Source organism: Plecotus auritus (genome assembly GCF_963455305.1).
Source record: "Plecotus auritus genome assembly, chromosome: 4".
NCBI lineage: Eukaryota > Metazoa > Chordata > Mammalia > Chiroptera > Vespertilionidae > Plecotus > Plecotus auritus.
Window position 1 is genome coordinate 103720071 of NC_137775.1, and position 23779 is coordinate 103743849.

Genomic DNA, 23779 nt, shown 5'->3' on the forward strand with positions numbered 1-23779 from the left:
TTTGTTGTATTGACAGCAAGCTTCAAAACTTTATATGTCAAATTTTCTGAAGGTGTTAACATCATAGATATTTTTACACTTAAAAATGTTGAATTTTGTGCCAAAAGAAGAGCATTTGCGGGAAGTGTTAATTCATTATTTTGAAGAAAAAGTTATCGTATACTTTGGGAAGCTTATGGTGAACATGCTCCATCTTAAGATACTTGTGAACGCTGGTTTAAAAGTGATTTCAATGTGAAAGACAGAATGTCCAGGTCAACTGAAAAAGTTTGAAAACCAACAATTACAAGCATTATTGGATGAAGATGCGTGTCAAACTCAAAAACAACTTGCAGAAAGTTTAAACATTGCTCAGCAAACAGTTTTCGATCATTTTACAAGCAATGGGAAAGATTTTAAAGGAAGGAAAGTGGGTGCCACATCAACTGAACGAAAGACAAATGGAAACCGAAAAGTCTTCAGTAAAATGTTGCTTCAACGGCACGAAAGAAAGTCTTTTTTGCATCAAATTGTGACTGGCGATGAAAAGTGGATTTGTTTTGAGAATCCCAAATGCACAAAATCATGGGTTGATCCAGGTCAGCCATCAACATCGACTGCAAGGCCATATCGCTTCGGAAAGAAGACAATGCTCTGTGTTTGGTGGGATCAGGAAGGTGTTGTGTATTATGAGCTTCTAAAACCAGGTGAAACCGTTAATATTGATCACTACCAACAACATGGTTATGCATTTTTGAAGGACATAGATCGTGAAAAGACGAGAATGGGCCAGAAGACATGGCAAAGTAATTTTGCTTCATGATGACGCACCATCACACACTTCAAAACCAGTTAAAGACACATTAAAAGATCTTGCCTGGGAAGTATTAACCCACCCGCCATATTCACCAGACCTTGCTCCTTCAGATGACCACTTGTTCTGATCGATGGCACACGCACTTTCTGAGCAGCACTTCGAAACATATGAAGAAGTGGAAAATTTGGTCTCTGAATGGTTTGCCTCAAAACAAGAAAAGTTCTATTGTGACAGTATCCACAAATTACCTGAAAGATGGGGAAATATGTAGCTAGCGATGGACATTACTTTGAATAAAACACTTTTGATGTTTCTCTTGAAATTATCGTGTTTTCTTTGATTACAAAATTCACATTATTTTTTTTTAATTAAAAAAAAATTTTATTGTCTGAAGTTTTACATGTCTCCTTTTTCCCCACTTGATACCGCCCCCACCCCCACACCCAACCATTCCCACCCTGGGCAAGCCCCCACCGCCCCAGTGTCTGTGTCCATTGGTTATGCTAACATGCATGCATACAAGTCCTTTGGTTGCTCCCCAACCGCCCTCCTCCCCTACCATTTGTCTCTAGATTGATCTATTCTTGTTCATTAAATTATGTTGATCATTATATCCCACATATGAGTGAGATCGTGTGATATTTATCTTTGTCTGACTGGCTTATTTCCCTTAGCATAATGCTCTCCAGTTCCATCCATGTTGTTGCAAATGTTAAAAGTTCCTTCTTTTTTATAGTGGCATAGTATTCCATTGTGTAGATGTACACCAGTTTTTTAATCCATTCATCTGCTGATGGGCACTTAGGCTGTTTCCAAATCTTAGCTATGGTAAATTGTGTTGCTGTGAACATAGGGGTGCATATACCCTTTCTGATAGGCGTTTCTGGTTTCTTGGGATATAGTCCTAGGAGTGGGATTACTGGGTCAAATGGGAGTTCCATTTTTAACTTTTTGAGGAAACTCCGCACCATACTGTTTTCCACAGTGCTGGAGGGTTCCTTTTTCTCCACACCCTTGCCAGCATTGGCGTTTATTGATTTGTTGATGATAGCCATTCTGACAGGTGTGAGATGGTATCTCATTGTTGTTTTGATTTGCATCTCTCAGATGATTAGTGACTTTGAGCATGTTTTCATACGTCTCTCGGCTTTCCGTATGTCCTCTTTCGAAAAGTGTCTATATATATTCTTTGTCCATTTTTTGATTGGATCGTTTATCTTCCTTTTGTTAAGTTGTATGAGTTCTCTGTAAATTTTGGAGGTTAAGCCCTTAGTGGAAATGTCATTGGCAAATATGTTCTCCCATGCAGTGGGCTTTCTTGTTGTTTTGTTGATGGTTTCTTTTGCTGTGCAGAAGCTTTTTATTTTGATGTGGTCCCATTTGTTTATTTTCTCCTTAGTCTCCATTGCCCTAGGACAGCCGTGGGCAAACTACGGCCCGCGGGCCAGATCCGGCCCGTTCGGCTGTTCAGTCTGGCCCGCGGAGCCGAAAGAGCGGAGGGTTCTCTTGCTCTCCCCTCCGCTCCTTTATTTTGAATTTATATTAGTTCACACAAACACTCCATCCATGCTTTTGTTCCGGCCCTCCGGTCCAGTTTAAGAACCCGTTGTGGCCCTTGAGTCAGAAAGTTTGCCCACCCCTGCCCTAGGATCTGTGTCTGTAAAGATATTGCTATGACATATGTCTGCTATTTTGCTGCCTATGGAGTCTTGTGGGATCTTTCTCGTCTTACATTCAAGTCCTCTATCCATTTTGAGTTTGTTTTTATGTATGGTGTAAGTTGGTGATCTAGTTTCATTTTTTTTTGCATGTATCTGTCCAATTTTCCCAGCACAACTTATTAAAGAAACTGTTTTGACTCCTGTGTATGCTCTTGCCTCCTTTGTCAAATATTAATTGAGCATAATGGCGTGGGTCGATTTCTGGGTTCTCTGTTCTGTTCCATTGATCTATATGTCTGTTCTTGTGCATGGCTTGGTAATATAGCTTTACATCTGGTAATGTGATCCCTCCAACTTTGTTCTTCTTTCTCAGGATTGCTGTGGCTATTCGGGGTGTTTTTTGATTCCAGATAAATTTTTGGAGAGTTTGTTCTAGATCTTTGAAACATGCCATTGGTATTTTAATGGGGATGGCATTGAATCTGTAGATTGCTTTGGGTAGTATGGACATTTTAATGATGTGGATTCTACCAATCCATGAACATGGTATGTTCTTTCATTTGTTTATTTCTCCCTCTATCTCTTTTTTCAATGTCTTGTAGTTTTCCGAGTACAGGTCTTTTATGTCCTTAGATAAGTTTATTCCTATGTATCTTAAATTTTTTGGTGCAGTGGTAAATGGGATTGGGTTTTTGTTGTTGTTGTTGTTGTTTCTCTTTTTGTGAGTTCATTATTGGTGTATAAAAAGGCCATAGATTTCTGGGTGTTAATTTTGTATCCTGCTACATTGCCAAATTCATTTATTAGGTCTAGTAGTTTTTTGATGGAGTCTTTGGAGTTTTCTATGTATAGAATCATGTCATCTGCGAACGAGGGGAGTTTTACTTCTTTTCCAATTTGGATGCCTTTTATTTCTTCATATTGTCTGATCGCTATGGCTAGTACTTCCAGTACTATATTGAACAGGAGTGGTGAAAGTGGGCATCCCTGTCTTGTTCCTGTTCTTAGGGGAAATGAGTTTAGTTTTTGCCCACTGAGTATTATGTTGGCTGTATGTTTGTCATATAAGGCTTTTATTATGTTGAGGTATGATCCATCTATTCCCCCTTTGCTAAGAGTTTTTATTGAGAAAGGATGTTGGATACAAAATTCTTATTATTAACCAGTACACCTAGTATATAAAATAAACCTGTGTCAGTGTCATGGGAGGTAAATCAATGCTAAGTAACTTCGATATTGAAGACACATGTCATTATAAATGAATGCAGTGGGGGACCCTGAATTACTTAGGGGGAGGAGTAGCTCTAAAAATATCATTAAGACAGTTGGTTGCAGTAGATGTGGACTATGGGTTAGACCAGGGGTGGGCAAACTTTTTGACTCGAGGGCCACAATGGGTTCTTAAACTGGACCGGAGGGCCAGAACAAAAGCATGGATGGAGTGTTTGTGTGAACTAATATAAATTAAAAGTAAAGGAGCGGAGGGGAGAGCAAGAGAACCCTCCGCTCTTCGGCTCCGCGGGCCGGATAGAATAGCCGAACGGGCCGGATCCGGCCCGCGGGCCGTAGTTTGCCCACGGCTGGGTTAGACAAACCTCACTGTTCAGTTTTCTGCATGTGATAACTATCCTGGACATATATAAGAACACTAGAGGCCCGGTGAACTAAATTTGTGCACTGGCAGGGGTCCCTTAGCCCAGCCTGCACCCTCTCCAATCTGGGACCCCTCGGGGGTGTTTAGGTGGGATCGGGCCTAAACTGGCAGTTGGACATCCCTTTCACAATCCTGGACTGCTGGCTTCCAACCGCTTGCCTGCCTGCCTGCCAACCTGATCACACCCTAACCCAGGGGTGGGCAAACTTTTTGACTCAAGGGCCACAATGGGTTCTTAAACTGTACTGGAGGGCCGGAACAAAAGCATGGATGGAGTGTTTGTGTGAACTAATATAAATTCAAAGTAAAGGAGCAGAGGGGAGAGCAAGAGCACCCTCCGCTCTTTCGGCTCCGCGGGCCGGTTAGAACAGCTGAACGGGCCGGATCTGGCCCGCGGGCTGTAGTTTGCCCACGGCTGCCCTAACCACTCCCCTGCCAGCCTGATCGATGCCTAACTGCTCCCCTGCCAGCCTGATTGCCCCCAACTGCCCTCCCCTGCAGGCCTGGTCTCCCCCCCCCCCCGCCCTCCCCTGCTGGCCCAGTCCCCCCTAACTGCCCTCCCCTGCTGGCCCGGTTGCCCCTAACAGCCCTCCCCTTCCGGCCCGGTCGCCCCCAACTGCCCTCCCCTGCTGACCTGATTGCCCCCAACTGCCTTCCCCTGCCAGCCCTGTTCCCCCTAACGGCCCTCCCCTGCCAGCCTGGTTGACCCCAACTGCCCTTCCCTTCAGGCCTGGTCCCCTTGAACTGCCCTCCCCTACAGGCCTGGTTCTCCCCCCACCAACTGCCCTCCCCTGCAGGCCTGGTCACCCCCAACTGCCCTCCCTTCCCTGCAGGCCTGGTCACCCCCAACTGCCCTCCCTCCCCTGCAGGCCTGGTCACCCCCAACTGCCTTCCCTGCCGGCCTGGTCCCCCCCAACTGCACTCCCTTGTAGGCCTGGTCACCTCCAACTGCACTCCCCTGCAGGCCTGGTCCTCCCAACTGCCTTCCCTGCCAGCCTGGTCGCCCCCAACTGCCCTCCCCTGTTAGCCATCTTATGGCGGCCATCTTTGACCACATGGGGGCAGCCATCTTGTGAGAGGGTGTGAGGGTCAATTTGCATATTACATCTTTATTATATAGGATGCACTTAGGAAATGCACACAGAAAGGATAAAGGGTCAAAGGGTATAATGTACTCAGTGGCCTCTCAAATGGTCCAAAGGATAAATATGTTTGTAATAATCTGGTAAGTCTGGGTAAAGAGTATACAGGAGCTTTTTGTACTCAGCTTTTCTGAGTATTTTAAATTATTTCACAATAGAAAGTAAAGGAAGCAAGCTTCACGTTTGTGGTGAAGGGTGGGGAGTGTGGGTTAGCACGTGTGGTGCCGAGGTCTGTGGGCAGTGCTGCCGCCGGGGGAAGCTGTGTGGCCAGTGGTGTATTCCCAGCTCCTCTGGCCGCCCGGCCCCTGGCTGAGCACATGCCTGTCTCCCGGATTCTCCAGGCGGGCTGGCCTCCGGTTGGGTTTTCAGGAACATCTGTGAGAGAACAGTGGGATCTGAGTGACTTCATGGCTGTCCTTTTCCTTTCTCTTACAGGACGTCGGGGACACACTGAGCAGGTACGCCTCTCCTCAGTGCTAAGTCCACAGGGAGACTGTCTCCTTCCTGCTTAGAATCTCTGGAAGGAGCCGATGCCGGAGGTGGCACCTTCCCAGGGGTCCCCTGCGCTGCCATCCCTGAAAGTGGGTGACCACAGCTCTTCTTTAAAACTCAGAAATTAGTGACGGATTGTGGGGGTGAGGGGTGAACTTGGGGCTCCATTGGGCGGGCGCTAGTGGTTTTTTAGGACATTTCCATGGAGAGGGTGGAGTTGGACCTCGACTTGGGCAAAGTGCAAGGGGAGTTTATGATTGTTGCTCCCTAAACATTTCAGAATCCTCTCTCTCATTCTTTCTTCTCCCTTTTCCTGTAATGGGGGGAATATGGCCCAAGGAAGTGACCAGCTTAGTTCTAGAAATAGTGACAAGACACCTGGACTCTGGCTCTGGCTCTGATTCTGTCTGTATTCTAGCATCAGATGGACAGGTGAGTGAGAAGGAGCTCCCTGGTGTGAGAATATGACCGACAGGGAGAGCTGGGGGCCTTGTTCGCGGCAGATGGTGAGCGCAAGCCCCCTAGGCCAAGGCCTGTGGTCGGCAAACTGCGGCTTGCGAGCCACATGCGGCTCTTTGGCCCCTTGAGTGTGGCTCTTCCACAAAATACCACGGCCTGGGCGAGTCCATTTTGAAGAAGTGGCGTTAGAAGAAGTTTAAGTTTAAAAAATTTGGCTCTCAAAAGAAATTTCAATTGTTGTACTGTTGATATTTGGCTTTGCTGACTAATGAGTTTGCCGACCACTGCCCTACGCGCATCAGGTCTGGTGGGTGCTCTCAGGGTGGAAACTGCCTGAGGGAGCTGAGGTTTGAAGCTGATGAAAACCCTGAACAGAGAGCACCTCCTAGAGGAAATGCCGCTGATTCCGTGGGAACATTGAGGAGATGGTGGAGGGCCTCACAGACGCAGTGGTGGGCGGGCTCTGTGTGTGGACTGGATCATGGTGGGCTTGGTCTTTCTTTTCTTTTTTTTAAATTTGACATGTTACATTTTTTTTATTTTAGGAAAAAATTGGCGTATTCTACATAATTTTAAAGTTACATTTCACACTATATAGCTGACTTAATGAACTTTTTTTTCTAATTTGAGAGAGAGAGAGAATCACCAATTTGTTGTTCCACTTCTTAATGCATCATTGGTTGCCTCTTGTACGTATCCTTACCGGGGATCAAACCCACATCCCTGGTGTGTCGGGACGATGCTCTAACCAACCGAGCCACCATCCAGGGTGACAGACTTGCTTCTTGAGGGCCCTGGAGGGAGATGAATTGGTGCTTGTAACTGTCCCAGCCAGCTGACCCCTGCAAATACTATCTTCTTTTTTTTTTTTTTTTTAATATATTTTTATTGATTTCAGAGAGAAAGGGAGAGGGAGAGATAGAAACTCAATGATGAGAGAGAATCATTGATCAGTTGCCTTCTGCAAGCCCCTCTTGGGGATCGAGCCCGCAGCTTGCAACCTGGGCATATGCCCTTAACCATAATCGAACCCAGGACCCTTCAGTCTGCAGGCCGATGCGCTATTCACTGAGCAACACTGACTAGGGCCAGGTTACCGTCATGCTGCTTGGATGCCATTCTAGCTCTGACCCAGCATACGACCCTCCTGTCTGTGCCATTAGGTTTGGATTTGGCTGTATGGGATAGGAAAACCAATTTTTTTTGTTTGTTTTGTGAATAAAAACATTTATTTTGCATTTTATACCAAACAACCTGAAGTCTGCATCACTTCTGGACAAGTTACCCAGGAGTTTATAGACAGTGTGTCCATCTGAACAGCATGGTTCTGGGGATGAGGGACCCACACAAACACGGGCAGGAGTTGTGAGGGAGAAAGGAGGCCCGCAGGAGTGTGTTTCAGCCCTTTCTTAAAGAAAAGGCAGTAGAGCATCTGAGTCCCTGGAAACCTGTGCAGATGGGGCTTCTGAAGCCAGCACTATCCCCTGAGCTCGTAGGGAGGGGCAGGCAAGATGAGGGCCTTGACAAGTAAAGGGATGCTTTCCTGTGGCAGGGGATGAGGAGGGAGGCTTACCGTTCCTAATGCCCTCAGCCCTCGGACTGAAATTCAAAGGAGACATGTCCAAACTTAAGTCATTTTCCTGCTCAGGACCATGAGGGTGTCATGCTGGTCACGCCTATGTCCCTATGCTGTGGCCCACGGCATATGAAAACAAAGGGGCAAAGGTCAGAGGGTGATGGCCAAAAACTTAGCTCATTTCAAGCATTGACTGGGCAATACCCTAAGCCTGTGGTTTCTACAACCCTCAGAAAGGTCTCTAGTAGGGAGTAGGGGGGTCCAGAGCATCCTCCGCTGGAGGTGCAGCACATACAGAACATCTCAGGACGTATTCGAGTAGTGGAGGACAGAACACTCCCAGATCTTCATTTTTATGGGATAATTTTAGAAAGAAATATCAAACACTGGGTACCAGTAACAACAAATGCCTTGGGCTTTATGGCCCTGGCCTTTATGGTCACCTGGTAGCGTGAAAAAAAAAAAAATTACCCAGAGCCTGTCCAGCTAGCCAGTCAGTTTTGTTAGGAAGCGTCTAGTGCAGCTGATAGTCTATCGCGGTTCCTGTGGAGACAGAAGGGGCAGGGGCCAGTTGCTGGCCTACTGAGGACTGGACACAGTACACAACAGCAGGTTTTCTGCAGTCCGCTTTGGCCAGGGAAAGAGGAGCCAGATTCTCACTCCAGAGATGGCGTGGGGGCCAGACCTCACTCACACCACATGCATTAGTCCTGGTCATCCTGCAGCTGATGGGCAACTCCTGCCAGTCAGGGGAAAGGAGCTGGTTAGGGAAAAGGGTCCACTTTTCATTTTTTAAAGTCTTAATTTATATTTTAACCTCAAACTTATTATCAGTGTCTCAGATACAACTTAATCTTAAGTCTTTAACAGCCCCCTGAAACAAAACAAAAGTATACTTTTTTTTAAAGCGCCCTCACTTCTGGTAGTCAGTCCCCCGCAGCCCACCCTCACCCCCAGTCTCCAGTTTTACCCTTAGAGTCCACAATCTTCATCAGACCACCCATGCTCATGGACTTGGCCTCTCCAGAGGGAAGCCTAGGGCTCGGCTCCAGATGAGCTGTGCCAGTACATCCAATGCCTGTGCCACCCCAAACAGCACTGTGGAGGCATTCTTCCCTGACATGCCACAGCACTGGAGCAGTACCCACTGTGAGCATCCACATTGGGCCAAGGATTCTTGGCCTTGCCCTGCTCTAAGAGGACATTGGGCACAATCTTGTACAATTGAGCAACTCGCTTAAACATGGGGTCATGAGGCAGATGTTTCAGAACAAACTCTTGCTGACACATATACCGTGGATCAGTCCTCAGCACTGCGTGGCCACAACCTGGGACACCCGCCCTGAGCGGAGTGTGTTCCAGATGTAGTCTCGTAACCTCTCATCTGACACACCTTTGCCAACTTCCTTCTGAGGATGTGTCAGCCAGACAAGCACTGTCTGATTTGCCAGTCCATGTAGGGGCCCTGCCAGCCTGTTTGTAGCTGCTGCCAAGGACAAGCAGGGTTCAGAAAGGGCACTGCTGACCAAGCGGCTGGTATGGGCACTGACATTGCCACCTTCCTGGTCTCTGTGAATAGTGACGTACAAGTGCATAAGCTGAGTAAACTGAGCATCAGTATAGCCTAACATGTTGGTGAAATTGTGGGACCAGTCCAGCTTAGAGTCAGTAATCCAATACTGGCTGCACTGAGTTGAGACATGGGTGTAGATGGTGGGAAAGTTGTCCAGCGGGTGACCACCTGGGAAGGTAAAGGCCACTCCTGTGAGAGCCAAGATACCTGTTCCTCTTTTGGGATTTTATCAGTTACCAGCAGCCAAAATAAGCCCTCCGGCAGGGGTTCTTCCCCACCCTTAGCCTTGGGCAGCAGTTTCTGACATTCAGGGATACCATAGCCATGGAAACAGGTGCTCTTGAAGGAGAAGAGTAAGAATGTTGTACAACTCATCAGGATCAAGAACTGATGTTTCGTGTACCAATGCCTCTCATGCCACCATACATCCTGTCCGCAGTGATGTGGCCCACCACTGTCTTTCCATGCTGCTGCCTGAAGTCTTAACCCTGGTCTGCTCCTTAGGCATCAGGTCAGCCAACACGTCTTTCAAATTCGCAGAGGAAGCACTAGCTTGCCCGGCAGCAAGCACAAGACAGGATGCATTCAGATAAGCTGCAGGGTAATCAGGCAGGTGCTAGCCGTGCGGAAAGGCTTAGTATCCTGGTCTTTCTGCTTAGATATCAGGAAATTTTCAGTTCTGAGTCGTTAAGTTTTGCTAGTTTTAAGGGTCAAAAGCCTTCTAATGGCTTCCTATTTACACGTTTCTGGGATCCTCAAGTCCATCTTGGCTCCGATGAGCTGGTGGCGCAATGAGTAAAGCCACTGGCGGGAGAACTCTGGGATCTGATGAGGAGGCAGAGAGGGGAGCGAGCTGCTGCAGGAACGAGAGCCTCCACCACTGCACCAGATGCCGCGCTGACAGGTGAACAAGGTTGAAAGGGGAAACCCAAAATTTCATTGGCTTCAGGCTTAAACATAATTAAAAATTTCCACCTTATGAGAAATGTGCCCAGGACCGGTGTGGTGGCTCCAGTGTGCATCAGATTCTCGAGTTGCTTTCTGTTCGCCTTTGTGCCATCTCGAAGGTGTGGTCCTGAGTCTCCTAGTCCAGGAAAGCTGGAATGCCAGCCATCAGGAAGAAGAGTTGCATCATATTTCTTCTTCAGCAGACTTAATTATGTTAACACAAGATACTTCTTAACCTCTCGGCTGGAACTCTGTCTCAGGGTCACATCCAGACTGGGCAGCCAGGAACCCAGCAGCATCTGGGAGATGGAGGCGAAGGGGTAGCTGTGGTAGGCAGTCAGCAGTCAGCTTGGCCACAGACCCTGGAAGGTGTGCTAATTGGGCAGAGAGCCCCATCTGTCCGAGTGTCATTCTCACCGTATTTGGGAACCTGAGATTCTGGGTCATTGCTACGGTGAATGTCTAGGTCTTGGTCATGGACTCCAGTGATTTCTGGCCTTCAGTCTTATCCAATAACCCTTTTGAAAAGCCCTGGGCTTTATGCTTTGGGGCAGTGGTTGGCAAACTCATTAGTCAACAGAGCCAAATATCAACAGTACAATGATTGAAATTTCTTTTGAGAGCCAAATTTTTTAAACTTAAACTATATACGTAGGTACATTATTATTAACTTAATTAGGGTACTCCTAAGCTGGCCTTTGCTAAAAACTCAAGGGGCCAAAGAGCCGCATGTGGCTCTCGAGCCGCAGTTTGCTGACCACTACTTTGGGGGATAAAAAATGAATAAGGCATCTCCCTTCTCTGGTCCCGCAGTCGTCATCCTGGAGGGACTACGAAAGGCAGCTGTGGACCCCTGTGAGCCAGTCCAGCCCAGGCCCTGTCCTGTCCCTAGAAGGCCATGGAGTTGGGAAAGGGATTCACTCTTTTTTTTTTTTAACAGGGCTGAAAGAATTAGGATCCCTGAACCTTGGATCACACCTCCAGATCTGCAAGAGAAAATCGATATTTTTGCCCAAAAATGTCTGTTCCTGATGGAGAGTCTGAAGCAGTTCACAGGTGATGTGCAGTGGCCTGCGAGGGGAGGGTGCTGTGGTCTGGGTATCTGTTCCCTGGCAGGTCCCTTTTCCAGCCCGATAGTGGGATGCAAACTGATTATCTTCTTTTTTCCCCTTAGAAAAAATGCAGTCAGACATGGAGAAGATCCAAGGTAAATTTTACACCTACTGGCATTGATGAGAAGTTTCCTGGGAAAATGAACACCTGCATTGAAAGTGTGGGGAAATGGGGTAGGGGCCATAGATACTCACTGGCCAGCCAGCTGGCCTGATATTTTGTACCTTCCTTTTTGCTGTGTTAATTTTTTTCAGTTACTATCCTCTTGTTTCACTTTGAAGTCTTTTAACAATATTCACTTGGTTCCCAATCTATACAGATGGAGGAGAAAAATAGGCAATCCAAAATTAATCCAGAATTAGTGTGATTGGTTTAGAGTGAACAGAAACTATCCTCGTTGACATTTCACCTGGCCTGGTAGTTGTAATTACAGAGCCTATTGTGCCAGGGTTCTTGTTCTGGCATTAAGAAGGGTTCAGCAATCTGGAGAAAGGCTGTGTGTATATTAAATAGGAGTACAGAGACAAAAGATAATTTTGAAAGGCATTGGGGGTCAGAGGAGCTTTAGCTAAAGGGGCTAAGTTCTCCTTGTCTCAGGACCCCTTGCTTTTTATTAACACAAATTGTCCTAAGGCAAGATATATATACACTTCAAAGGTCAGGGTTTGCTACACAGAATCCATTGTCAGATTGGTGAATTACCTCCGGCTGTTCAGGTGTTTGGCCAGTAGGAGGCAATTGTTGTAGTGTAACCCCCATCTTACAAAGGACGCCTCAAAAAAAAGGTCGAATTATGGAGTCATTTATTAAAAGCCGGCGGCATACGAGGGAGCAAAAGGGCTCCAAACCTCGCAGCCCCGAACAGCTTGCCACATCTGGCTTATATTGACAGAATATCACAAAGGTATTGATTACATCGTTGGGTCTGGAATGAGGAACCTGTTTCGCGAAAAAGCATTTTTACAGAAGAGCAACTTAGTTATCTAAAGTATCTACGAATCACTGAGTCAACAGAAACGCATTATCTGGGACCACCTGGACGATTTAGAATAATTGTGCTGTCCAGATTCCGGGACCACTGAGTCAACCGGAATTCAGTTATCTGTAGCTACTGAGACAATTTAGGATCACTATCTGTCCTGGGTCCCAGAGGAATGTGCTTTGATGACCAGTGAGATCACAATCAATGGGATATTCAAACCGCCATCAAGGGAGTATTCAATCATACATAAGTTCAGAAAATCAAAATAACTTTTAAATGAGTACAGAACCCAAAACAGCAAGGTTAAAATATTAAACAGCAGTTTTTACCCAAGTATGGTTGCTACCATACTTCATTCCCCACTGGTTTTATGCGCATGAGTCAAATCTTGGACTCATCCTTATTAGTTAGGGGATTGTACTGCCCCCTGACTTCAAGTAGTTTGACTGCATTAATTTTTCTAAACTGCCTGCTTGGCACAATTAGTTTTCTATTTACTCACCCCACCTCCTTTAAGGGCATTCTCTGTTCTGTTCCTGCTCTCCTGTCCCCTAGCACATCTAGCCCTACTTGGCCCTGGACTTTTTCACTGGCTAGCAAAAATGTTCTTACAGTTACCAAGGCCCCTAGTACCACGGTCAGTACTGTCCTCACTGAAGTCCAGTTCCCCTCCTGCAGGCGTCGAGTCTCCTCCTGGCCTTCGTGGAGCCCAGGCTAGGGATCTCACAGGTGAGGCTGCTGGTTGCCAGGATCCAGGCTGTTTCCTGGTGCAGGAGCTGGGAGTGGTGTAGCCAGGTTTGGACGCCATCTACTTCAACAGCTGTGGGTGTGCTCAGGATAACAGTGTAGCGTCCCTTTCAGGTTGGGGTGAGTCCTTGGGCGGTGAACTTCTTTACCCACACCAAGTCCCCGGGCTGGAAGGGATATACAGGGTTCGCGCTGGGCACTGGCAGTGCGTTTCAAACAAGCTTATGGGTGGCTCTCTGGGTATACTGCAGAGCCTGTAAGGACTTGAGCAAGGAATGGTTATGAATTCCAGCTTTCAGTTTCTCCCTGACCCTGGGAAGGATGGGGGAGGTCTACCATACATGATCTCAAAAAGGGGGGGGGAATCCCCTCCCAGTAGGGGGTACACCTGGCCCATAACAGGGCGAAGGGCAGGAGGTTGGTCCAGTTTTCACCGGTTTCTAGGACAAATTTAATTAAACTCCTTTTTAGAGTCCTGCTCATGCCTGTCCTGAACTTTGTGGCTGGTATGCACAATGGAGTTTCTAATTTATGCCTAAGGCTTGAGCTATGCTTTGAGATACCTTGGCTACAAAGGCGGGGCCATTATCTGATCCTATGACTACTGGCAGCCCGAATCCAGGTATAACCTCCTGGAGTAATTTCTTGACTACTATAGAGGCAGTTTCTGTCCTAGTGGGGTATGCTTCAACCCAACCCGAGAAGATGTCTGTAAGAACTAGTAGGTACTTGTACCCTGACGCTGGTGGCTTGATCTCTGTGAAATCCACCTCCCAATGCTCTCCTAGGGAATTTCCACGGGGCCCGAATTCCCAGGGGGCCCCTCTTACCTTGCTTAGCATTTACCTGTGCACAGACAGCACCTTTAGTGACTATGTTTTTAATTATCTTATCTAAGCTTGGTATATAGTACCTGCCTCGCAGAAGTCCAGAAGTCTTGGCAACGCCTAGGTGGGTAGCCTGGTGTAACTGGGCAACTAATGTCTGACCTAGAGCCGCTGGGACCAACAGTCTGTCACCTGGTAGGGTCCACCAACCATGTGGTCCTTTGATGGCTTGCTTCTGTTCTGTCAATTCCTCCTCTTGTTTGGTGTAGGAGGGGTCTGCCGTAGGTCGGGGTCTGGCAGGGTTACTAAGACTTGTAAAGGCCCCACTGGTTTTTGGGTGGCTTCCTTGGCAGTTCGGTCTGCGGCTCTATTTCCTCCGGCTTCAGTTGTCTCCCCTTTCTGATGTCCTGTGCAGTGCACTATTGCAACTGCCCTTGGGAGCCAGATGGCCTCTAATAAGGCTAAAACCTCTTCCCTATTTTTAATGTCCTTTCCGGCTGAAGTTGGTAACCCTCTTTCCCGGGGGATGGCACTGTGTCCCCATCGAAGGGCCTGGATCAAGGCCAAAAGTTTAGCTTTTTGTGCTGATGTCCCCCTGTTCAGGGACTGTGCCCAAATGGTGTGGTCCAGGGTGACTACCGCTGCCCCTGCATATCGGATCCCATCCTGAACATAACTGCTCCCATCCATGAACAGTACCTTGTCTGGTGATGATAGTGGGACATCTGTCAGGTCTGGGCGAGCTGTTTGTACTGCGTCTGTTACCTCTATGCAGTCATGAATGGGTTCCTCCGGATCATCATCTGGGAGCAGGCTGGCAGGGCTGATGTCCAGTGTCTTATGGAACCGGATACGGGGCTGGTCCAGAAGAAGAGCTTGGCACTGGGTGATCCTGGTGTTTGACATCCATCTCTCCGGAGCAGCTCGAAGGAGGGCCTCCACAGCATGGGGTGTCTTCAGGGCTAGTTCCTGGCCCAGAGTCAGCTTATCTGCCTCCTTTACCAGCAATGCTGTGGCGGCCACTGCCCGGAGGCACGCTGGCCACCCTGCTGCCACGGGGTCTAGTCTCTTAGACAGATAGGCTATAGGTCTCTTCCAGGGACCTAGAGTCTGAGTGAGAACCCCTTTGGCAATGCCCCTTACCTCACTCACGGAGAGGTGGAAGGGCTTCATGACGTCTGGCAAGGCTAGGGCAGGTGCTGAGACAAGAGCCTTCTTTAGCTCCTCAAAGGCCTGTTGTTCCACTTCGGTCTAGTTCAGTGGCTGAGCTGGAGTGGCGGTGGCTTGCAATTGGACTACTACAGGAGCTTGATGACTTGCCAACCCTGGGGGGTGTTTTCTGCCCAGACCATGGGATAGAGACACTGTAACTCCCCCAAGTAGGTGGAAGGCTTATGCTCTTCCCCTGGCACCGCTTTTTCCATTTCCTGCAAGAGATATTCCTCTGAGAGAGGACAGGTTAAAAGAATACACGCGGGGGAGGATGTAACCGAACCTGGCTTCCTTGGATCCACGGTGAGGTGTGCTCCGTCCCCCTCAGAGGATATGGTGGCTTGTAGCTTCTGTAGGAGGTCACGTCCAAGCAGGGTATGGGCATTCTGGCATGACCAGAAATGAATGCGTTACCGTGTTCCTTCCGATGTCCACAGTCCTTTTTGATGTCCAAGGAAAACAGGCAGTTTGTCCAGTGGCTCCCTGGACTGGTGTCTTAGAGGTTACCGGTCCCATCGGCTCTGTCAAGTCTGAATAGACTGCCCCAGTGTCCACCAGGAAACTAACAGGTTTGCCCCCCACTTGTAATGTTACCCTGGGCTCCTGGGGGCTTAATGGAAAGGTGCCCCGGGCCCGTCAGTCCTCTTCCTCTAAGTTAAAGACCCTTGGAGTCTGAGTCTCCCCTTTTGCTTCCCTGGCTAACCTGCCAGGACATTCTCTCTTTCAGTGCCCCTGCTTCCTGCAATAGGCATACTAATTCCTTCCTATTTGCTACTGTCCTTTTCTTTCTTTCTACGTTCTCTTTTCCTTCTCCTCACATACACAAACCTTCACAGATGTCACAATTTCAAATTAGCCTTCAAACCTTCTTTCTATGTCCTTCAAAAATGCATAACCATGCCTCAAACCTTCCATTAAGTATTTCTAAACATGTCTAGCAAAGAAAAGGCAGGGGGGAGGAGGGAGCAGGCCCAGCAGCATGTTCTCAGGCCTCTAGCCGCTAGAATTTTTCCTAGAGATAAAGATCTCAGTTTCTGATAAGCCTGAAAAGGGGAATGGGGGAATTTCTAGCTGCCGCCTTTAAGCCCCCTAACAGAACACGGTGAAAAGTGTCCAAGGAGTCGCCGGGGGTTCTTGGGTCTCATTGGGGAGCAGGGAGTCACAAGGGAATTTCCCTCCTCGCCACTGCCTCCAGCTACTCAAAACAACCCCTGGAGGGGATGGGTGCCCGGTGGGCAGAGGCAGGGAGCACTGCGCAGATCCCAGGTGGCGAATAGAGGTGCTCCCACTGAGGCGTTTTCATCTGGCAGACCTCTCTCTGTTCCCACTGGGAAAAGCGCTTGCCTCCTGCCAACGAAGGTGGCATGGGGGAACCGGTGACCCCTACACTGCAATCAGATTCCCTGACCTCTCTGAAAAGCCCCTCTGCTTGAGTGTGTTTCCATTAAAAGGTACTGATTTTAAAAACTAATAACTTAAGAGCTGCCACACACTCACACAAAGGACAAGTGGCCCACAAAATATTTCCCTTTTCTTCTAAAGGTTTTACAATGTATTGTAATCATTAACCATATTAAACTCAAATGGCCAATTGCGACAAACAGTTCTGAGACCGTTCCTCCACCACTGATTTAAGACTGGGTGGCGACAGGTGTCAGAAATAAGATTCATTTAGTTTTTGAGCTTTCTGGGCAGACTTGGTGACTTTGCCAGCTCCGGCTTCCTTCTTATAAATAGTTAACTTTAGAATTTGGTCCCTGCTTTAAACCTCTTCGGACCACAACTGTTACAACTTCATACCTTCAGATTAATAAACATAGACAGAAATGTTATTAGTTAGGTGGGCCGATTCCCCCTCTGACAGAGAGCAAGCACCCCTGGGAAAAAGGAATCCCAGTGGCCACTCGGGGCGGTTTGCTATGTGTCAGAGCACTCAGCCTTAAATAAATTAAATGTTCTTTCTTTTTTTTCTCACAGACTTCCACACTTACATGAACAAATAATTATACCCAGGCAGACAAACAAAATATCAAACAAACATCTGTACTTACACCCTATCAGTGAACAAGTACTCTTACAGTCTTGGGATCTGAACAGATAACAGGAACACTGCCCAAGTCCCCTGATGGGGGCCTAACAAGAACAGTTGTGGGGCCTCCCTTTCCCACATCCCAGGACAGGATTCTCCACCCATGTTTCAGCAAAACAGAAATGGCACTCATGTTGGACAAAGGAAACAAGACTAATAGACGCAACAAGCAGATAAATGCCCCATCCTGCAACCTAGGGAGTTTCTCAGGAGCTCTTTCTGTCTCCCATAATGAGGGTGGGACCAGGAGGGAGGGGCGGCACAGGGAGACCGAGGGCTCAGGAAGCGAACACCCTGAAGGGGGGGAGGGTGTGCAAATGCCGCTGCCGCTTTTTCTGGCTCCACTGCCACCGCCTCAGGCCAGTGGGTGGGACCAGTGTGTGTGGAGGGAAAAAAGAGGTTAAAACCACTCCTGTAGTCTGCCAGGGACTGTGAGGGGAAAGTCATCCTGCACTCCGGCGTTGACCTGGGAAAAAGAGTGCTTATTCGGGCAGGGGCAGGTTACACAGAAGGTTAAAAAGATCAGTAATCCAGTCACACAGTCAAAGGTTAAACAGGAAGGGAAGAATCACTCAATGTCCTCCAAGAAGATTTCAACAACCTGACAAAACCTTTACAAATCAAAACTCAACAAATTCTACACATAGGGCCCAAGTACGTCAAACACGAGACAAAAAGACAAAAAACAACAATCCAGAAACCAGGAGTGACCACTGACGTCTCAGGGCACTTCTGGGATGGGGAAGTCCCGGCTGCGTCCAGCCCTTCCCGCCATCCCCAGATGACCGGTCCACCAGTAAACCAGGACTCACCTCCAGGAGGGTTTCCAGGACTCCGAGACAAATTTTTTAGGGATGTGCCAATGTTCCCTGTCCGCTCGCTGGATCCGAAGGGAAGTTCTCCGGGGCCCTGGGACGTCTCAGGTTGCGAATCCCCTAGAGAACCCTCAGTCTCCACGACCGGCCCAGGGGAGATTGGCCTCCCTTGGCGTCCAGACCAGCGCCCCCTAGTGGCGGATCTCGCTGGGGCCTCCAAATGTTGTAGTGTACCCCCATCTTACAAAGGACGCCTCAAAAAAAGGTTGAATTATGGAGTCATTTATTAAAAGCTGGCGGCATACAAGGGAGCAAAAGGGCTCCAGACCTCGCAGCCCCGAACAGCTTGCCACATCTGGCTTATATTGACAGAATATCACAAAGGTATTGATTACATTGTTGGGTCTGGATTGAGGAACCTGTTTCGCGAAAAAGCATTTTTACAGAAGAGCAACTTAGTTATCTAAAGTATCTATGAACCACTGAGTCAACAGAAATGCATTATCTGGGACCACCTGGACGATTTAGAATAATTGTGCTGTCCAGATTCCGGGACCACTGAGTCAACCGGAATTCAGTTATCTGTAGCTACTGAGACAATTTAGGATCACTATCTGTCCTGGGTCCCAGAGGAATGTGCTTTGATGACCAGTGAGATCACAATCAATGGGATATTCAAACCGCCATCAAGGGAGTATTCAATCATACATAAGTTCAGAAAATCAAAATAACTTTTAAATGAGTACAGAACCCAAAACAGCAAGGTTAAAATATTAAACAGCAATTTTTACCCAAGTATGGTTGCTACCGTACTTCACAATAACATGTAGATTAAGATGCCCTGAGCTGTCTGGCAGCAAAAATCAATTTAATGCATCCCTTTCAAGTTTGGGGAAAAGCATTTAGCCATTCCCAACAGGTGATAACATATGTGACTCAGCCCTTGTTGAGTCTCCAAGTTCCATCAACCTTTTGATGAAACTCTTGCAATTATGACATGCTGGAATTGGCTTCCGGCACTACTGCTGTGGGCCTAGCTGTGGACCATTGTGTTGCAGGGACAGCACCTTAAGGGAAGTGGTGAGGAGTGAGTCAGAGGTGGTGGTACCTGGGCCCTGGCCCCACGCGCCTTTAGGATCTGCACTCACCATATGGGCATAGCTCAGAGGTATTGCAGATTCCAGTCCACCACAAAAAAGTTAGGCACACGAGGATTTTGGTTTCCCAGTGCATATGAAAGTTATTTTACATGATACTGTCTATGAAGTGTATAATTGCATTATGTCTAAAAAACAAAGCAAAACCAAAAAAGCCAGTTCATATACCTTACTTAATTTAAAAATACTTTATTGTTAAAAAATGCTCACCATCATCCAGCTGGTGTGGATCAGTGGTTGAGCATCGACCTATGAACCAGGGAGTCACAGTTCAAATCTCGGTCAGGGTATATGCCCAGGTTGGGGCTCAACCCCCAATAGGGGGCGTGCAGGAGGCAGCTGATCAGTGATTCTCTCTCATCTTTGATGTTTCTATCTCCCTCTCCCTTCCTCTATGAAATCAATAAAAATATATATGTATTTTTAAAAATACCATCATCTGAGCCCTCAGGCAGTCGTAATCCTTTTGCTGGTGGAGGGTCTTACCTTCAGTTCGTAGAGAAGCCACAATATCTGCAAAGCGCGGTAAATCATGGTGTATTTGTAATCTCCTCATCTGTAAGGAAAACAATAGTTCTTGCCTCACAAGGTTGTAAAGATTAGATCGCCATTTGTAAAGCCTTTAGAATGAAGCCTGACGCATAATAAACCCTATATTTATGTTTATTAGATAAAATAAAGTGTTCTAGATATTCAAGGAAAACTTTCAAGTATAAAATTTTTCCTCACATTCAGGAGCTGGCTATATATACAGGGTGTCCCCCAAAAAATGTATATACACTTTAATAGCTGATAGTTCAATTTTGAAAATGAACTGTATTTTAATAAACACTGCCTTGATAATTATTCAAAGTGTGTATATATATTTTGGGGACACCCTATATTAAATGGCAGAATTCCTAGGCAATCTGGTGAAATCTGAAATCCTTATATACAGGTAAACTTTTTATTTATTGCAAATTACAATCCCCCATAATCTCTAATAATTTCCTGTTATGTATGTTGACTATTCATTTGCATTGTATCTTTTCAGATACATACTCTTGGTATCTGCCAACAGAGATTTGGGGGAAAGTTACATGTTCAAAGCAAAACAAATGGAGAGGAATTTCACTTAACGCAGTGGACACCACCAGAGCCATCAGTTCAGACATGACCTTCCTCTCTGGCTTTCATTTACTTCTCTTGCCACTTGAAAAGCTTCGTGTGCACATAACTGTGTAAACACTTTGTCAACTCTAAAGTGCCTTTATTTTCTTTTTTTAGATATATTTTTTTGACTTCAGAGAGAGGGGGAGAGACAGAAACATCAACGAAGAGAGAGTCATTGATCAGCTGCCTCCTGCACACCCTACACTGGGAATCAAGCCTGAAACCTGGGCATGTGCCCTGACCGGGAATTGAACCATGACCTCCTGGTTCATAGGTCGATGCTCAACCTCTGAGCCATGCTGGTTGGGCTGAAGTGCCTTTTAAGTGAATGGTCTCATTTGTCCCAGTGTGGTCCTAGGTGTCTCAGGCCACCAGCCCCTAGAATAGCTGTGGCTCCGGGAAGCCCCAGTGTGTATGCTGTGGGCTCCGCTGTACCCCCTTGCAAGCCAAGCTGCACGCTGTGGTGGGATCTATGATTGGATCGTGGCTCGGTTTGACCCAGTAGGCTACCATTGCCTGGCACGTGGGCATCCGGTCCCTCTCCCCTGAACGCTGGATGGCAGAATCATGTATGGAAAAATCAGTGCATGACCGACAACAGCGTTTCTTGGGGAAACGCTGCTTTCCGCAGCTCTAACCAAAGTCCCGTCAGTGTGGGTGTTTCCTGGAAATACTCCTATGACTCCCATAACTTCTTTTCTCTTGTTTTTTCAGAATTAAGAGAGGCTCAATTATACTCAGGTAGGTGATGGAAGAAACATGAGGGGCGGAGTATGAACTCTTAGGAAGGGGACCATGATTGAATTTTAGAAATTGCCTAATTTGGGTTCCTTGAGGTTACATGTGTAAAAATGATCAACAACAACCCTTTGAAAAATCATGGCTTGTGTCTGTGTGTTTGCAATGCTTTTGCCTCCTGCAGTGACTCAGCTGAAGCAACGGGCCTTTGGGATGGAGGAAGTCAGGCTCAGGTGCTGTGAAGGGTCATAGAGCGAAACTGCCATTCCCCACAAAAGAGGGCCGCAGGCACTTGCCGTTTGTAAAAAGCAACCATCCTTCCTAAAAGAGTGATTTGAGTCAAACTCTCAGAGTGCTGGGGAGCTTAGAGACCGAGTCACCCCATCTCTGGGCCGCACCGTCACCTCATGTCCCGGGGACTGAGTGGATCTGTGTCGGACAGAGGCACCGGGTCTGCCCCGTGCCTTCCACGGTCGCAGGCCTGGCTGTTGCGGGGGAGCCTCTATGTGGGGAGAGGACTCCACGTGAACAGGCCCGTGTCACTGCCGTGCGCCAGCGCCCGGGTCCATGAGTAGCTCTCTCGGCTGCTCATTGCATGCCTGTGCGCCCGCTCTGCTAGCTGGAGAGGACAGGAGCGCGGCGCTGTCCTGGCCTCGGTTGAGTGGCCAGTTGAGTGTGGCTGGCGGGATGGGGTATGTTCAGGCACAGAAAGAAGTGGCTGTGGACCGGTGGTCGCGCCAAGAGCTGACCATCTGGAGTCGTGGCCACCTCTGCCAAGTCCCTGCCACGAACCCGTGGGCTCCGTGGCGCCCGCCTGTGCTGTGGTTTGGAAGGATGGGCTTTCGGAGTCTTCTGAACAAGACGTGAAGGCCAGCCAGTGAGAGAAGCTGCACAGCGCTTGTGGAACAGGGCCGTCCCGCGACGCACGGTGCCACGGTGTCGCACCCGCCCCAGCGTGCGGGATGGTCGAGGCAGCCTTCATGGGGAAGCGGGGAGTTGAGAGCGGCTCGGCTGGCTAGAAACAACGGGGGAAGAGGGGGTGGTGTATCGGACACGAGGCGGAGAGGAATAGGGCCGGCTGTGCTAAGTAAAGATCCCATGGGACGGAGGCCATGATTGAAAGATGGGCAAATGGTTACAGGTTCCCAGTCCTTCCACAGTTCTAAGACCGAGTGTACGTGGGAATTCCGTGAATAATGGACATTGTGGCTTAAGATATAAAAGAAAGGGAGTAGAGGTAAAAATTTCAATATTTTCAGTATTTTCTAGCTCACAAAGGTAACCAGCTAATTCAAACAATTTTTTTGAATGTTAAAAATTCAAGATGTATTTCACCATGCACGAGCGCAGCCTGTAGTGGGCGCTCTTCCTCTGTCGGGCAGGTGGGAGGGAAGGCGGGTGCTCATCTGGAGGGAGCCTCCTGGCCCTCCGCTGACTGCCCTTCCCGCTGTCTCTGCAGTGGACGTGACTCTGGACCCGGACACCGCCTACCCCAGCCTGGTCCTCTCGGACAACCTGCGGCAGGTGCGGCCCAGCTGCCTCCAGCAGGACCTGCCCGACAACCCCGAGCGCTTCAGCCTGTGTCCCTGCGTCCTGGGCTCTCCGTGCTTCGTGGCGGGGAGGCATTACTGGGAGGTGGAGGTGGGAGATAAGGCCAAATGGACCATCGGTGTCTGTGAGGACTCAGTGTGCAGGAAAGGCGGGGTGACCTCTGCCCCCCAGAATGGATTCTGGGCAGTGTCCTTGTGGTATGGGAAGGAGTACTGGGCGCTCACCTCCCCGATGACTGCCCTTCCCCTGCGGACCCCTCTCCAGCGGGTGGGGGTTTTCTTGGACTACGACGCTGGTGAGGTCTCCTTCTACAACGTGACGGAGAGGTGTCACACCTTCACTTTCTCTCACGCTGCTTTCTGCGGGCCTGTCCGGCCCTACTTTAGTCTGAGTTACTCCGGAGGCAAGAGCGCAGCTCCTCTGATCATCTGCCCCCGGAGTGGGATCCATGGGTTCTCGGGCCACGTCGGGAGTCATGGGCATTCCATGGAGGCCTCCCCATGAGGAAGGGCGCAGGCCAGAGGGCTGTTGGCCATGCCCCTCCCCAGCCATAAGGGATCTCGTTGCCTTGCTGCTTCCTGTCCTTCGCTCCCAGCGGACTCCTCACCCCTGCTCAGCCCGGCAGTGGGCAACAGGAGGTCCATGTTCTCCCTTCCCATGAGCAGTATGAGATGCAATGAGAAGCATCAAGATTGTTCAGAAATAAAAGCCAGCTGTCTGCCTCTAGTGTGTCACACTGTTCGGTTTTGTGTGTTGCCGTTGCTGGCGGGGCTAAGCAATAGGGGCAGCCTTTTGTCCAGTCCCACTCGATGGCTTTGGGGTTGCTGTCATTTCGGCGCGGGACCTCCTCGCAGAGCCTCATGGGGAACCAGCAGGCCTGTCTGTGTGGTCCCTTTGTTCCAGTTTCCTTTTGGCAAAGGCTCCTCTCCCTGGCGCCCACTCTGCCATACTTTCATTAACTCGTTAAACAGGCTGCATGTGTCCTGATGAGATAGTTTACAGTAATGTGGGAACAGCCCCACCTGTTTCGAGGTCATGTCCCTCAGTGCTCTTTGCTGCTGTCCTTTCTGAGGGCTGTGCCTGCCCGCATCATTC

The 23779-nt window shown here is 48.4% G+C and overlaps 1 protein-coding gene and 1 pseudogene across 3 annotated transcripts in view; one reads left to right on the forward strand and one right to left on the reverse strand.

Moving 5' to 3' along the window:
• TRIM27 (tripartite motif containing 27) overlaps positions 1-23406 on the forward strand; it is a 45739-nt gene extending 22333 nt beyond the window's left edge. For both annotated transcript variants that reach the window (XM_080665438.1, XM_080665439.1), the window contains 5 exons: positions 5689-5711; positions 11242-11357; positions 11476-11508; positions 21110-21136; positions 22593-23406. In XM_080665438.1, coding sequence (XP_080521564.1) covers positions 5689-5711; positions 11242-11357; positions 11476-11508; positions 21110-21136; positions 22593-23188 — 795 coding nt within the window. In that variant the 3' untranslated portion in view covers positions 23189-23406. The remainder of the gene's footprint in view (positions 1-5688; positions 5712-11241; positions 11358-11475; positions 11509-21109; positions 21137-22592) is intronic.
• LOC308245941 (citrate synthase, mitochondrial-like) lies at positions 8549-9482 on the reverse strand (annotated as a pseudogene). Its single transcript has one exon. The product of its transcript is annotated as a citrate synthase, mitochondrial-like (transcript).
• Positions 23407-23779: the final 373 nt, after the last annotated feature.